The 15618-nt window shown below is 36.5% G+C and overlaps 1 protein-coding gene across 1 annotated transcript in view; it reads left to right on the top strand.

Annotated features, from left to right (window-relative positions):
• Window positions 1-15618, top strand: part of adam12b (ADAM metallopeptidase domain 12b) — a 164240-nt gene that overhangs the window by 12278 nt on the left and 136344 nt on the right. The window contains exons 2-3 of the mRNA XM_056477759.1: window positions 9094-9200; window positions 13799-13872. Of these exons, the coding sequence (XP_056333734.1) occupies window positions 9094-9200; window positions 13799-13872 (181 nt within the window). The remainder of the gene's footprint in view (window positions 1-9093; window positions 9201-13798; window positions 13873-15618) is intronic.

Raw genomic sequence — 15618 nt, 5'->3', positions numbered from 1 at the left:
GAATGAGCCTGGGTTGGAATGTGCACAGCTTTAAGTAAACTCTAAATAAACATATTTAACTGAAAAATTGACTTAATTGAACCACTTTAAATCATCATATTGGCCATCATTTTTAATAAATAGATTAAAACAAGATTCTGTTGTACATTCACTTTTATTAAGATTTCTTTGCAAATTTTATAAATCAGACACACTGGTAGTAAGGTGTTTTTTTTTCTCAAACTTGTCAGAAGTTGAGTAAATTATGCTAAACACAAGTGTAAATATGGTCTGAAGTTTTTACGTTTGTCCACATTTAGCCACTTTTTGTTTACACCTAGAATGAAGATGTATTTTTGATTGTCTTATCACAAAAGGACAGTACTGAATACAAGTGTGAATAGGGTCTAAAACATTTTGAGCTTGTCCAGTGTTTTCAAACAGCCATAAAAGACTCATACTACTCTTTCGCATGTAGCATGGGTTCATTCTTTAAGCAGTTTTTGTGTGTCAACCTGAGCGCTACTGTAGCTCCAGCAGAAGTGATAAAGCTATGAGGTATAAGCTCAAAACTGCATATGAGAAATCAGGAAGCCAGATTGCTTAGATTTTCCCCCCCCCCCAGAATCGTGACATTGTTTGAGATTTTGGATGTAATGTTCTGTTTTTGTTTCTAGCAATTCAGATTCTTTTCCCTCAGCGATGGAAGGTATAAACTTTCAAGCTATAGCATTCAAGGGAAAAGGATGGAAATGTAAATGTCGGTTGGAAAAAAAAGTTTATTTAAAATGATCACATTTTAAAAAGTGGAACAGCTGCTCCTCTGTGACCAAAAACGTGGATGTAAATTTGAGCTGAGCATGTGTGAATAATCATGCCTGTCAATTTCCGAGAATTTCACAGAAAGCTTTTTTTATACACAAAGAAACAGTAAAATTGTCCCACATTGGATTAATTTCCAAACACACGCTGTGGTTCCCACACATGTAATTAAAATTCCCACATAAAAGCTGCTAAACATCTTGGACTTTTCCTTTGTGGTCTGTTATAAAAAAAAATAAATTGGCATATGAGTGAAAAGAGAATATATCTCAAGATGCAAGAGAAATAATTATTAAAAAGAGCTGCTTAATTTATGTATTTATGGTGTTTCCTTTTTGCTATACCTCAGATATTTGCTTCGTTTCCTCTCTTTGGCCCCCAAAGCGCTCCGGCAGAACACCTATAAAGCACTCAGGCTTCATTAATTTGTGAACTGATGAATTGTTTGGCCTGCTGCTATCAGTGCTGTATTTCGTTAGAAGCCTCAATGGAATTTCATTATGTTCAATAAAGCACATCCTCACGCGCATGCGCATATCCACGCACACGCGTTCTCTGGGGTTTTCACGTTGACACTAGACTAATAAATCTGGTCAAGTCATCAGCCCTGGCTTCAAATAGCTTAAACGTGACATGGGCGAGAAGGGGAAAGAAAAAAGAGAGGGGAAAAAAAGAAGGAAAAGCAAAGTTAGACTCTTTTAGGCCAGCCTAGTATGCATTAAACTGTATGACCTTATGAGACATTTCACAGTCTAAGCAGAAGTCCTGGTGTTGTATAGTTATTGTCGTGTGTATATCCTATTTATTTGACACAATTCTTTTTGCATGCTGTCTAGAAAGGATGTATGTGCATAAAGAGGGCAACAATGGATGCTTTTTTCGGCATCCAGGAAGATTTTTCCATTTCCTCCCATAGGGATTTAAAAATGAATGAATAAATAAACCAAACCAACAAACCCTGAGATGAGTGACAGCATTACAATTTCTGTTTTGAAGTAAAATGAACAATACATGCAATACATTTAGAACATCTAAAAGTCCCCGAGCTGTTCTAATTTCACTGTAAAATATTGCTTCATGGAACTAGTTATAAAAGCACAATGCATATTAATTATTATATAACAGTTCTGTCTGGTTCTCGAATCTGATTGGCTGATAACTGTGTGATATTCTGCAATAATAGCACTCGTAGAGCCTCCTCACCCTTCTGTATTACTCCGCCCATATAGTGACAGCAGATCAATAAACTCACTACAATTTGACAAATATTGCAGCTCTTACATATTGTAACATAATGTACCTTTGAGGATTTTTTTTAGATGTGAATGTAGTTGTTTAGATTACAACTATGCAGTTTGTTTATAATGATAGTGCCAATTTCAAATGTTTAAAATTTCGGAGCTTGGCGGCGATCATCCTGTCATACTGAGCAGAGCAAAGACTGTTGCGCCACAAGATGGCGAGAGAGATTGCATAATAAGCACTTAGAGAAAAAAAAATATCAGCGTATTTTCAAACTACAGCTGATCAAATCATTATAAAACAGGTAGGTTACTTTCTAACTGGATCTCTCTCTTTTGAATGTTGCAGTGTTGTTTTTATACCATAATCTGGTAGTGTTTGCTTTGCTTTGGCTTTTTCGAGGTTAATAATTGTGATATCCCTATTGCAACAGAGAAATACTGGGAAATGTCTCTAGACTTATGGCATTTCATGCCGTTCAGCCTTACAATCTTCAAATGTGAGCAAAATCACCTGTTTTGTCATCACTTTAGACATTACGCTAGAGAATCATTCAAATTCTAGCTCTAAAGTGACGTTTGTGAAGTAGGTTTTTGCTGTTTTGATGTCAGCTGCTGATGTGAATGAACGGAGGAAGAAAGTAGTCCCTCATACAGGATTTTTAGACTCTGTGTTTGATTTTCTTTTTTCTATACACGATTGTGCCGTCAAATTGTTGTATAAATGCAGTATCACATGAGTAGCAGTGCAATATGGCTGTATATCGGCCCTGGTGGGAGGCGTTGGCTTAGTGTCCCACCAGTGATGATATTCAGCCATATTGCACTGCTACTCATGTGATACTGCATTTATACAACAATAATTGTTCATTTATTTCCTTTCAAATGTAGCCACAACCAGAAGCATCCAGCATATGTCTTGCGCAGCGGTTGCCTTTCCAGCTACAACCCATCACTGGGAAACACCCATACACACTCATTCAGACTCATACACTATACGGACAATTTAGCTTACCCAATTCACCTATAGCGCATGTCTTTGGACTGTGGGGAAAACCGGAGCACCCGGAGGAAACCCACGCGAACAGGGAGAACATGCAAACTCCACACAGAAATGCCAACTGGCCCAACCGAGGATCGATCTTGTGACCTTCTTGCTGTGAGGCAATCATGCTACCCCCTGCACCACAGTGATGTCACAATTTAGACAGTTTCTTATTTAATAAGTTGCTTTATAAATATATCTGTCATGACTGCATAAAATAAACTGAGTGCTATCATGAGATACATCTGTTAAGCTTTATGTAGTTTTGATTGAGCATATTTGTATGATATTTTCCATTACTGTATTGTGGCACTGCCATTTTATCAAGTGTTTTATGCAATATTTAGGATCACAAACTAAAATAACTTATTATATCCTGTCTGTATGTTTTGTTTTAGTTTATTTCACATGGCCATGACAAGTTCTAAATCATAATGGTGTCGTAAATTTAATTCCCTAGTCTACTTACTGTATGTGCAAAGGCCAGTTTTGTGAAACCCTCTTCCTGAATTGAATCCTTGTTAGACAAAAAGAGCAGAAGAAGAGGGGAGGGTGAAGAATAATGACAGACAGGAAATTGGGTCTGGGTAAAGGAAGCGCGGGGGTTTCTGCATATGTGTGCCTCTGTGCTGTAAATTACATCCAAAATGACAGGATGTGCCCATAAACACATATTGAAACGTGACCGATAGCTTCTCACCAGGGGGAAAAAAGACGTTTTCAGAGTGCAGTGCCACTTCCTGTCTGCCTCAGAATGCTCAATCGTTGGTAATAATGGGTGTCTGAGAAACCAGAAGCGAAGAGCTATGAGCCTACATTGCCCTGCAGACCGACTGTGTGATATAATTATGATCTGGCAAGGCTCACGTCAAAGAATAAGTTCTCTTTTTATGGCTAAATATGGCATATAGTGGACATAATTTGTGTTTTTGTGTCTCACTCTCAGTGATGTGGGGATCATATGCTTTTGTTTTAGGGTTTGAGATTCAGACTCCACTTTATTTCTGAAATTTACTAATATTGCTTTGGCTTAGTAGTGGTACTGAATTATAAAATGGTACATTAGATTTGGATTTTGACCAGTTGCCAAAAATGCTTTTAATGACAAAATTAATATATATATATATATTAGTGGTGTAACAGATCACAGATCTCATGGTTCGGATCACATATTGGTTTTTTATTCACGGATCGGACCATTTTTCAGATCAGCCAAAAAGAGGAGGAGACAAATGTCATTTGCTTTCCATTTATTACAAACAGTACTGCACGAACAGAACTTAGAACCTGTATTTTTATTAAAAATAAAATGAAGAAATAATCAGCTGAATAAAAATTAATTGTAAAATATTCAGTACTATGAAATATTCACTGTTACTACTACTGTTGCTGTTGACGCTAAATGTAGAAATTTAACATTATAATTTGTAAAATTCTTATTTATTTTTAGTCTCATTTTCAATAAATGATTCCGTTATTTACTCACAAAACTTCATGTTTCATTGTTGGGTGTATAATTTTTTAATAATTATTCAGTGGCATATTTTTGATGGCTGGTTGTTGCCACCTTTTGGTTAAATAATGTAAGTGCTTAATGCATACAATGGGGATTTTAATCTTTAGCATAAACATCAGTGGTTTTATCTAAACTATAAACTGTTATCCCAGTACTTCTGTGTTATTTGACTGTTTGTAATTTTATATCTAACTCAAAAAAGACTAAAGACTAAATCTCTCATGATTTTTGCATTTTTCAAACACAGATTTGAATGCAGTGATTCAAAGAATTAAAAAAACATATGCAAATCACCATCGTTTATGTTTATGTTGCGTGGTTGTTGAGATCTTGATCTTTTAATGATTAATCATGCAGCTTACACTAAATGCATTGATGCAGACTAAACAAGTAGTTCAGCATAACCCACCACAACTTCTTCCATTATCATTATATTTTACAGGAAAGCCTAAATGCTTTCATACATGTAATTTGAATTACACGAGAGGCAATCTCTATGCCATCGTTACAAAATTAGGATTAATCTACAAATTTTAAAAAACAGTGTATTAATCCACGGGCCACTTGTGTTCCGAACTGTGGTTTGTGATCCATTCAAATCATAGATCAACAGTGATCTGTTACACCCCTAATATATATGTATATTCATTCATTTTCTTTTAGGCGTAGACCCTTTTTTAATCAAGGGTCACCACAGTGGAATGAACCGCCAACTTATCCAGCACGTTTATATATATACATGTTATATATATATATATATATATATATATATATATATATATATATATATATACACACACCAAAAATATAAATCAATAAGTTGTCATATTGTTTATATACTGGCTGCAACTCTGATCATTTGAAATGCTTCTTTTATCCTCACTTGTAAGTAGCTTTTGGATAAAAGCATCTGCTAAATGAGTAAATATAAATGTTTATTTGATATACTGTATATTTGTGAAGTCAAAAGGTCAAAAACAAGACAAAAGTGCCCCAATTTGATGCTAATTATAATCAACTTTCAATTTATAAATATAAAAAATGTAAAATGATTTGTACTACTTCCTTTTGTTAGCTGAATAACTTTCCATCTCAATGTATGAATGTAAGTCAGTGAGCCACAGTGAGCGAGAGAATGGAAAAACAAGGGTTTACGGCCCTTCGAGAGATGAGAAAAAACGTGTTGTGCTGTCACTCTGCTGCTTCTGCCACTCTTTAACACTCTCATTCTCTGTGTGTGTGTCTCTCTCTCTTACACCACCTCGTCTCTGTCTCTCTCGCTTTCTCTCTGTCTATGTCTGTCGCCCTCATTCATAATGGATGCAGAAGTGTTGAGGTTCAGCTGAGGTTGGAGCGTTTGTCCCTGTGGGGCCATGATGCTTTCACTGAAGGGAAAGAAAAAAGAAGTCTTTTGATTTCGTCTGATGACGCAACTAATCTCATGAAATACAAAAGCAAGTCAAGTCATGTTTATCGTTCTTTTCATTACACGTCAGTGTGAGAAATGAAAGAGAACAAAATAGAAACATTTTAAGCAGTGACCTCAACTGAGCACGGACTTTCTGTAGTTTATAATACTGAGGTCAATTTCTGACATGCTTTTAACATCCTCAATTCTTAAGTTTCAAAAGAGTTTTTTTTTAATAGAGCTTGAGTCATGGCATCAAATTGTATCTCAATCTGGAATGATTTTTCATCCAATTTTTTTTATTCCTGATTGTATACTCATAAAAGTGAATAATTATCAGCCATATACATCTGGGTGCCGCCATGTTTATGGTATGTCATTAGTTTCATTTTAAAATATTGACATTTCAGCCACAAATTGTGATCTGTTTCTAAGAATGACATTGAGAATTCAGATATTTCTGTTAGAATGGAATGCACCAGCCAACTTAAGTCGTTCCTTATGCAGAAAGTTATTTTAGTTCTTTACCTTCTTGACCTAACTATTAATTTAAATAATGAAATAAATTGTAACGAATTCTAAAATGAATTTAATCTTAATAACGATTAAAATTTAAAAAGCAGAATATTTATTTAGTCATGCTTGTATGTATGTATGCATGTAGGTGTAGCAGTGGTCAGGCTCTAATGACAGATGCTAGAGGCCATGTCTTTAGCTTCCTTGGTAGAGCAAGCGACTCCCATGTGGAAGGTCGCCGGTTTGATAGGACCAGAGGGGGTTACATTGGTGCCGTGACCTGGATGGGAATGAGGTTTAGGGAGTGAGTAGCAGAGGCTAGCTAGTGAAGTGCTGTGCAGGTAAACCTCACTCCACTTAGTGACAATAGCTTGAGACTTTGATCTTTAGCCTTCTTGGTAGAGCAACCAACTCCCATGCGGAAGGTCGCTGGTTCGATCCCAGCTCAGAGCGGGTTGGGAGGTGTAGACCAGAGGGGTTACATATGTATGTATATATATATATATATATATATATATATATATATATATATATATATATATATATATATATGTATGTATGTATGTATGTATGTATGTATGTATGTATGTATGTATGTATGTATGTACACTTAAAAACTATCTGTCAATTAACTATTTCCATATTTGTGTTTTCCATTTATTTACAGTTGTGCATTGCATAATGGGATGTTGATGTCTGCTCTGTCGACTTTTGTCTTTGAAAATTCAATCCTGCGGTTTAACAAAGTGACTTTTATTGACATTTTAGTATATTAAAACATTGTTTAAGAAATAATATAGAGAGACCTAAGTTTTAAAAATAACAGAAAATGTACTGGCAGCTTATTACCCGGTTTTTGCAGCATAATATACAACACAAACCCAGACAATATATCACTTATCTATTAAAATGTTCATGAAAGTCACTTTTTCAAACTTTTCAAGGTTAAAAGTTCACTGTAAAACCTTTCACTTGGTTAAACTTACAAACTCAAGTTCACTAGCTACCTTGAAAATGTGAGTCAACCCAACTTACAGTAGAGAGATTCTTTGTTTTAACTTAAGAGGTTGAGTTTCACAATATGGTAACTAATAACTAAAACTCAACATCTTAAGTTGAGTTGACTTACATTTTCAATGCAGCTGATGAACTTGAGTTTGTAAGTTTAACCAAGTGAAATGTTTTACTGTGTTGTTGGAAGAAAGTCAAGGTCCCATAATGCAATTCAAAAGCCTAAACAAGTGAAAAAAAACATGAATCCCAAATTACTGAAAATTGTCAATTTACAGGGGAAGCATGGTGGCGCAGTGGGTAGCACAATTGCCTCACAGCAAGAAGGTTGCTAGTTCGAGTTGGCATTTCTGTGTGGAGTTTGCATGATCTCCCTGTGTTGGCGTGGGTCCAAAAAAACATGTGGTATAGGTGAATTGGATAGGCTAAATTGTTTGTAGTGTATGTGTGTGTGAATGGATGTTTCCCAGTGATGGGGGCATCTGCTTTGTAAAACATATGCTGGATAAGTTGGCGGTTCATTCCGCTGTTGCAATCCCTGATGAATAGAGGGACTAAGCCAAAAAAACTAAATGAATGTCAATTTACAGATATTTTTTCAGGTTTTTGCATGTATGTAGGCATGTCCATTTGGATACTCCTTTTTGGATACACTTTGAAACATTGGGTATTCAATGGAGTATATCCACATGCATTTTTAATTTCAGCTTAAGTCTATTTAACTAAATGTATTTTAATTACATCACAACATTGATGCTGTAAAAGGAACCTATGAAATTGAAAATAGTCACATTAAGCTTTTTACCGGAAGTTCATTGGCTGAGCTGTGCATATACCGCATTGGCATATGGGATTATAAAATGATGTGCATTACATGCTACTAATCTACCTCTATAATGTTTGGCATAGTTTTGGACATTAGGATTAGGGTTAGTCTGATCACACACTCAAAATGTGGCCTGATCTGAGGCTTGATGCAACTGGATTTTATTACCCCACAAAAAAATCCTAAATTTAGGGGACACATTCCCTTAAATTATCATTATGATTACTGTTATTATGACTACTACAGATAATCAAAGCATTTCCAATCACAAGCTCTTGATCTTGAACTAAATGATTATTGCAGGCTTATCATAGATAATTAGGGTTAAAGCAACAATGGAATGCTCAGCAATGGAGTTTTGCTTATTTCCCCTCCCCAAATCTCCAAAGTGCACCTTTAAACATGGAACTCATAAATTGAAAACCGCCATCCTAAAGCCCCATTAGAAATCCAGAGGGAACCTATATACTAATTCCCTTCCAGGTTTTAGGGCTACAAATTCTGAGTTAATGGCCTTTATCTCAGCATCTGTTTATGCTGGTCCTAATTTACTCCAGCACTGCTTACTTGCTGCTGTCTTCAGCTTACAACTCCACTTTAACTGTTGCTCATTTGAACTTTGTGCCACACACACACACACACACACATACAAACACACAGCTGCAGCACTTATTGTGTCTCTGGTACCCACTGCAACACTAATGGGAGTTTTTTTGTCGCTTGTCGCAGAGAGGCAAATAAGAAGTGTACTCGACAAACTGGAACACTACCACACCATGGTACCACTACTGCTGGAAGGAACAGAGCAGCGACCAATCAGCTGGCTCCGCTCCAGGGTAAGAAAGAGCATTGCTGCAGCATATTTCTAATTTTTCTTTAACCTATACATAATTCATTTGCTCTTCCATCATGATTAGGGTGACCATTACTTTACTCCAAAAGGAGGATAGCATGCAGTTTTCACAGTAGAGCCAGGATAACTGAAAACTGATCAGTTTTTCCACTGATCAATGATTATTTTATCCCTTAAATTGATTTTCTAGGGCTTTTTTTTACTTTAATGTGGGCAATTTGTTTTATCTTTATTGGTTATATTTGCCATATTTTGTTGTAAAAGAACTAAAGCATTAGTACCAATCAAAACTACATATACAGAATCAGCAAAATGCTAAAATCACACAGAAGCTGCATCAGAAGTAGAATTTTTATGCATTTACAGTACACCAACCTTTTTAATGTAGCCTTTAGATGCCATAAATGCATTTACAGTATATGACACTCAAAATTTACTTATGATGACTGAGGTTTACATATATTATATTGCATATACAGTAGAACTATGGCAACAAAACCTAAAAGGGCACCTATTTTACCCCTTTTTTAAGATTTAAGATCTTTAGAAAGTCTTTTGTGACTCCAGAATGTGTCTGTAAAGTTTCCATGCAAAACACCCATCAGATTATTTATTATACCTTTCAGAAGTTTGTAATTTTCAGCTCTGAGCATCTTGTAGCTGTTTTTGTTGCCTGTGCCTTTAATGCTAGTTCTTCCCTGCCCACCATTCCCACGTGCCTGTCAGAGTGTAATTGTACTGACTTGTGGCTGAGTTGAGAATGACGGTAAAGTCGCTGTAATTCATTAACATGCACTGTTTTAAAAACGTTTTACACTTGTAAAACTCATTCTTGATCACATTTGATGATGATTGATGATCACGGCGAGCTGAACAGATCCTTTAATCCCAGTTGCTTTGTGCACCTTCTGTCTTGTTGATATGATTATACACGTTACTACTGATGTTAATACGCGGCTGTCAATTAATTCGGTGGGCGGGGAAGCCGCACTCCTATGTCACGTTGCGGTGGGCCTCAAAATGGGAGGGATTTGCATCCTATTTTAACGTCAGGAAATGAAAAAAAAAAAAAAAAAGAGACTTATTGTCTTTATATCACCACAATATGACTGTGGACACACAATACCTACACACAGTTTTGTCAAAACAGCTTATAAAAGATGATTTTCATCATAGGTGTCCTTTAAAATATAAAACAGTTGAAGTATTATTTGAATCATTTTAATTATTGACTCATTTGATCCATTCAAAATTGTCGAATCATTCAGGAATCTTCTAGGAACACCAATACTCTGAATTGCAAACTATAAAAATAGGCTTTGAATCAACAGGTTGCAGCAAGACTTAATCATTTGTTGAAAGAAATTAACTGATTTGCTTGGAATTGCTGATTCATAAAGAAACAAATCAAGTGTCTGTCTTGATGAATAGTTTATTAGAATTGCTGACTCGACCAATTAATTTACAAACACTGAAGGATTCAGGAAACAACCAACTATTAATCAGGCATGCAGTGGTTCATGAAGAGAAAACCATATTGTCCATATTGACAATATTGTATGTAAATATAGCTATAGATAAAATAAGTGATCTTCTTAAAGAAAGGACAAATGTATGTTCGCTTTAAGTGGATAGACATAGTATTTCAAAACCAGACAGTCTGACTTAAAACCAGACGAATTGCCACACTAGTCATGAAGTATCATTGTCTGTTTATTTATATTTTATGTGATTTACTTTTTTTTCCAAATAGCCTTGAGTTGTACACACTACTTCAAATGAATAACAAAATGAGTCCAGTGCAAGTTCACTTCAGTTCGAAATGGTATAACATTAGACTACAGTACAAATTAGTCCACAATGTATGACTCCTAGTCAGTATCATTATTGAGCCACAGCCTTTTAGCTCTAAAAGGGTCATTTGTGAAAATGAGTGAAAGGCCTGACTGCCAAACGGCACCAGAGGCACAGAAGCTGAGTGATGAGGTGATGAATCTTGAAAACTGTTTTGGAGTACATTAGATTAGATTAACTGCCTCAAGCCTTGGCGACATTGTCACAAAAAGTCACGAGGCCTTCGTCATTAAGACTTAATTGATTCCAGTCTCCACACCGAGTTACTCGAGCACCAGTGAATATAACAGTCAAGCGTCTTCAGTAGCTCAGAGCGATGTCTGACTTTAGCACATGGCACTTGGAAGCCATTTCATCGGCCATTTTGCAGTGAATTCACTTGTGCTTGGAGGTTTAGGCGTCGGAAACTCGACACCTAGAGTTTTTCATAACTGTCTGAAACGTGGAGAATATCTTGAATGCATTGTTAGGAAAAAGTTTTGTAGGCCATGAAAATGCAGTGTTAGCAAATGGTTGGCTGTGCTTTCAGACGTGATTGCGATTAAACATTTGCAGGTGGAGACGGGGTTGTGGTGAGGGTACTGTGTTTCAGGCAGGAAATTCCTCTCAGAATAAAGGACCTGTCGGCTTGCACCACGAGTGGCCCGACTGATGGCCCAGAGCCATATCACTTCAGCTGGAGTAATAGAGGGAGATATGCTCTCTCAGCTGTTTAATAATAAAAAAATAGACAGCCATTCTGTTATAATGAAGGTAAAGTTGAAGAGTTATTGAGATTTATGACATGAACTGAGTGCATGGAGCAAAGCAACTTTGGTTTGCTTGGTTATCCATAGAACTATTTTTAAAATAGCGTTGTTAAAAAATTGTATAGTACCACTGTACTATATGGTACTGTACATCATTGCTTTAGAGGAACAGTTACTTATACATTGAATTACCTTATATGTTTTGCCCAATACATGTTCATTGGAAATGTATGCTTCAGCTTCCAGTTTTGTGTAATAGCAAAATGTACTTTTTTAGTTAAGGTACAGTTTCTAAGCAAAACAAATGCGACGGACAGTATACTGTTAACAACTCTAGTTCCTTTTCACACTAAAGATAGTTACAGGGACATATTATTGACAAATATCTGTGCAGTTCTTTCCATGGCATCAAATGACAGTTCTTTTCCTGATTCCAACCATAGTTTTACTGCTCTCTGTATCATTTTCCATTATCTCCTTTTACATTCATTTATAAATCATACAAGTGTTTTTCAGTATGAGATCTGAAAAACCCCACACACCCGTTCACAGAACCAAAGACATCAGCAAAGTGATCAAAAGTTGACGAAAGTGACCCATTTAAACACTACATATTTCCCCTTCATACCGGGTACTGTATAAACAACACCTTTAAAGGGCACCTATGATGAAAATCATCTTTTGTGAGCTGTTTGAACAGAACTGTGTGTAGGAATAGTGTGTCCACAGTCATAGTAAAGTGATATAAACATAATAAGTCTCCTTTTAAAATTTCCTGATGTTAAAATAGGATCCAAATCCCTCACAATTTGAGGCACACCGCAACGTAACGTAGCAGAGCAGTTTCCCTGCGTATTAACATGTGTCTGTAGTAACGCATATAATCATATCAACTAGACAAGCAAGCGTGATTAAAAGATCTGTTCGGCACTCTGTGATCATCAATCATTATCAAATGTGATCAAGAATTACAACGATTTTACGTCTTCATCACCACAGCCGCATATTTGTACAATTATAAAAGAAGACACTTCAACCCCAATTTGTGGATGTTAAATTAGGCTTATTTTGTACATGAACATAACGGATATCCATACAGCAGTGGATATTAACGTGTATCCTGTCACATTTGCGTACAGAAACAGTGCAAAATTAAACATGTGCGCGGTGTGTGTCTCTGAGTGTGTTCGCATGAACTTTGTAACGACATTTTGTGTGATCATCGTTCTCATCGACTCATTAACTCCACAACAAATACATCAAATAATCATTGGGAAAGTTCTTACTGTAGTATTTCTCACAAACATTTTGTGAGATCTGCTTCCTTCATGTCTGTCACTGTGCTGTTTATCTGACTCTGACAGGCACGCGGGAACGGTGGGTGGGGAGAACTAGCATTGAAGACACAGGCAACAAAAACAGCTACATTGTGTTCAGAGCATAATATTTGAATATTCTGAAAGATATAATAAATAATCTGATGGGTGACTTGAGCTTTACAGACACATTCTGGAGACACAAAAGACTTTCTAAAGATCTTAAATCTTGAAAAAAGGGTAAAAAGGTGCCCTTTAATAATGGTGAACAAGCCTGGGTTGAGGTCAGAAATGTTTATCGAGAATTTATGATTTCAAAATGTGTATGTATACTGTATGCAGCTCAGTTTATATTCCATAGATCTCTAATTGATTGGAGTGAATGAGAATTCGGTGTGCATGAACACATCAGCCTTGGCCCTGTGCAAAATGTTCAACACATTATTATTTGCAAAGTGACACTTGGAAGGTTTTCCTCTCAATGGCTTTGTCTGGTGCGCTGAATCAAATCTTGAATCATTCAAAGGTGTGAAGGATGTGTGTGTCTCTCTATGGGTGTGTGTGTTTGTGTGTTTCACCGGGGAAGGTGCAGGGTTTAGAGTAAATTGGTTGCAACAGGAAAACAGGACATGCAGTGATTATTTTGTTTTTCATTTATTTAGACGCCTCCCGCTTCGCTGCACATCCTGATCCAAACAGAAGGACAACAGCTGATTTTATCTGTGGAAAAGAACCAGTGAGTCTCTCTCTCTCAACACTCCTGACACTCAAACCACCACACATGTGATCAGACACACTGTGTTTTTCCAAAACCACATGCTGAACTCAATGAACACTTACAAATTCGGATCTTCTCTGAGGTCTCAACAAAACAAATCAAACAGAAAAGTAACTGGAACGTCACAATGCTTTTGTGTCCTTTGTGAAGCTTAAAAGTACCAATCCACATCCATTGTACTTCTTGGAATAGAGCAACCAGAACACGGTTTACTTCGTCATGACTGACCAACACGCACAGAGTAAAGGAACTATGATGTAAGACTGCATGAATATGTATTTAATATTTCAATACATTTACAGGAAAAAAGTAGGCTAATGCAGTAAATGCCTAATGCAGTAAGAGGCACTCAAGCAGAGTGAAACTCAATGGTTTGAAACATTAAGCAGCTGAAAACTTAAAACAGGCACAATGGGTAGATTGTTCACTCTCCTTTTTTCTTCTCTTTTCATTGTAGCAAGGTTGTACACTATTCAGAACTAAACTACAGGAATTCCTCAGAACTGTTCAGTTGTGAAATTTCAAATGTGAGATTTGAACTGAAGTAGCAGACAAGCTTCAGAATTATCATTCACATTTTAGTATAAATGGAACTTAAAGGTGCAGTAGGTGATTGTCTTCAGAAGCGTTTTCTGTTGTGCTGGTTGAAAATCTCTTCACATCCCAGTAGTAATGATTAAAGTAAATGATCTAAATGTATTTATATGAATTTTTATATTCTGGGTAAGGCATAAGACTAAAAAATGTTCATCCAATAAAATTTTGTCAGCAGACAATTCCCATAATTCTGATAAGTAGCCCAAACTGTCTGTCAGCAAATGTAGATTTGAACAACTGTGCACCCGCAGATCTGTGCGGTCACGTGGACAGAGTGACAGCGCTAAAAACAAATGCTGAATCAAAACTTTTGAAAATCCTGAAGCATTATTGGAGTTGCTTTTGCACGCTGGAGGAAGGACGACACCATGGCTGATGTATTTCTTTTAGACAGGTTATGTTTTAAAAGCATTTTAGTAACGCAAAGCTGATGTAGATTGTGTTGTGTTACAAGTGGGCGATAGATTAATGTGATATTTTCAGTTTCATAAGGAACCTTTGGCAGCATCGATAATGTAGATTTTTTTTTTTTTAGTTAACAACAAAATATTAGTAAATAGATCTATTTAGCCTAGCCTGCTTTACTGAGGTGACGTTGGTTTTATATTCACATTGGTTCATTTTTGAACAATGACATCCTGTGACGGGCTCCCTATCTTGTTTACCATGCTACTCTGAATATTCCGTCTGAAACAGCATGCAAGTATGGTTTAGTAATAAGTGTAATTTCTGCGCCCTACCGGCCAATCACTAAGCATACAGTAGTCGCTTTAGGACAAAGCGTGTGAGAGAGTGAGACTGATGAGTGAGACCTATGAGAGAGTGATGACCAGGGGTCTGTTCTTCATACCTCGCTTAACTGATCTGAGATGATTTGACAGATCCTGGATCTTTTAATCTTGATAACTGATCTCTGGCTAATTTGGTTCTTCAAACAACTTTGTGAATCAGAATAAAAGGTCTGGATGAACAGAACTGAGATCGCTGTGTGTGTTGTGAAGGACAGATCTATCGATCCTCGAAATCATGATCAGCAATGCAACGACTGGCTGATAGCACAGCAGCGTAATGACATCATCTGATTAATATTCAATTATCCATGTGAGC

The sequence above is a fragment of the Danio aesculapii genome, chromosome 17, assembly GCF_903798145.1.
Source record: "Danio aesculapii chromosome 17, fDanAes4.1, whole genome shotgun sequence".
In the NCBI taxonomy this organism is placed as follows: Eukaryota; Metazoa; Chordata; class Actinopteri; order Cypriniformes; family Danionidae; genus Danio; species Danio aesculapii.
Note: the sequence above shows the minus strand (reverse complement) of the source record. Positions and strands in the feature narration are given on the sequence as shown.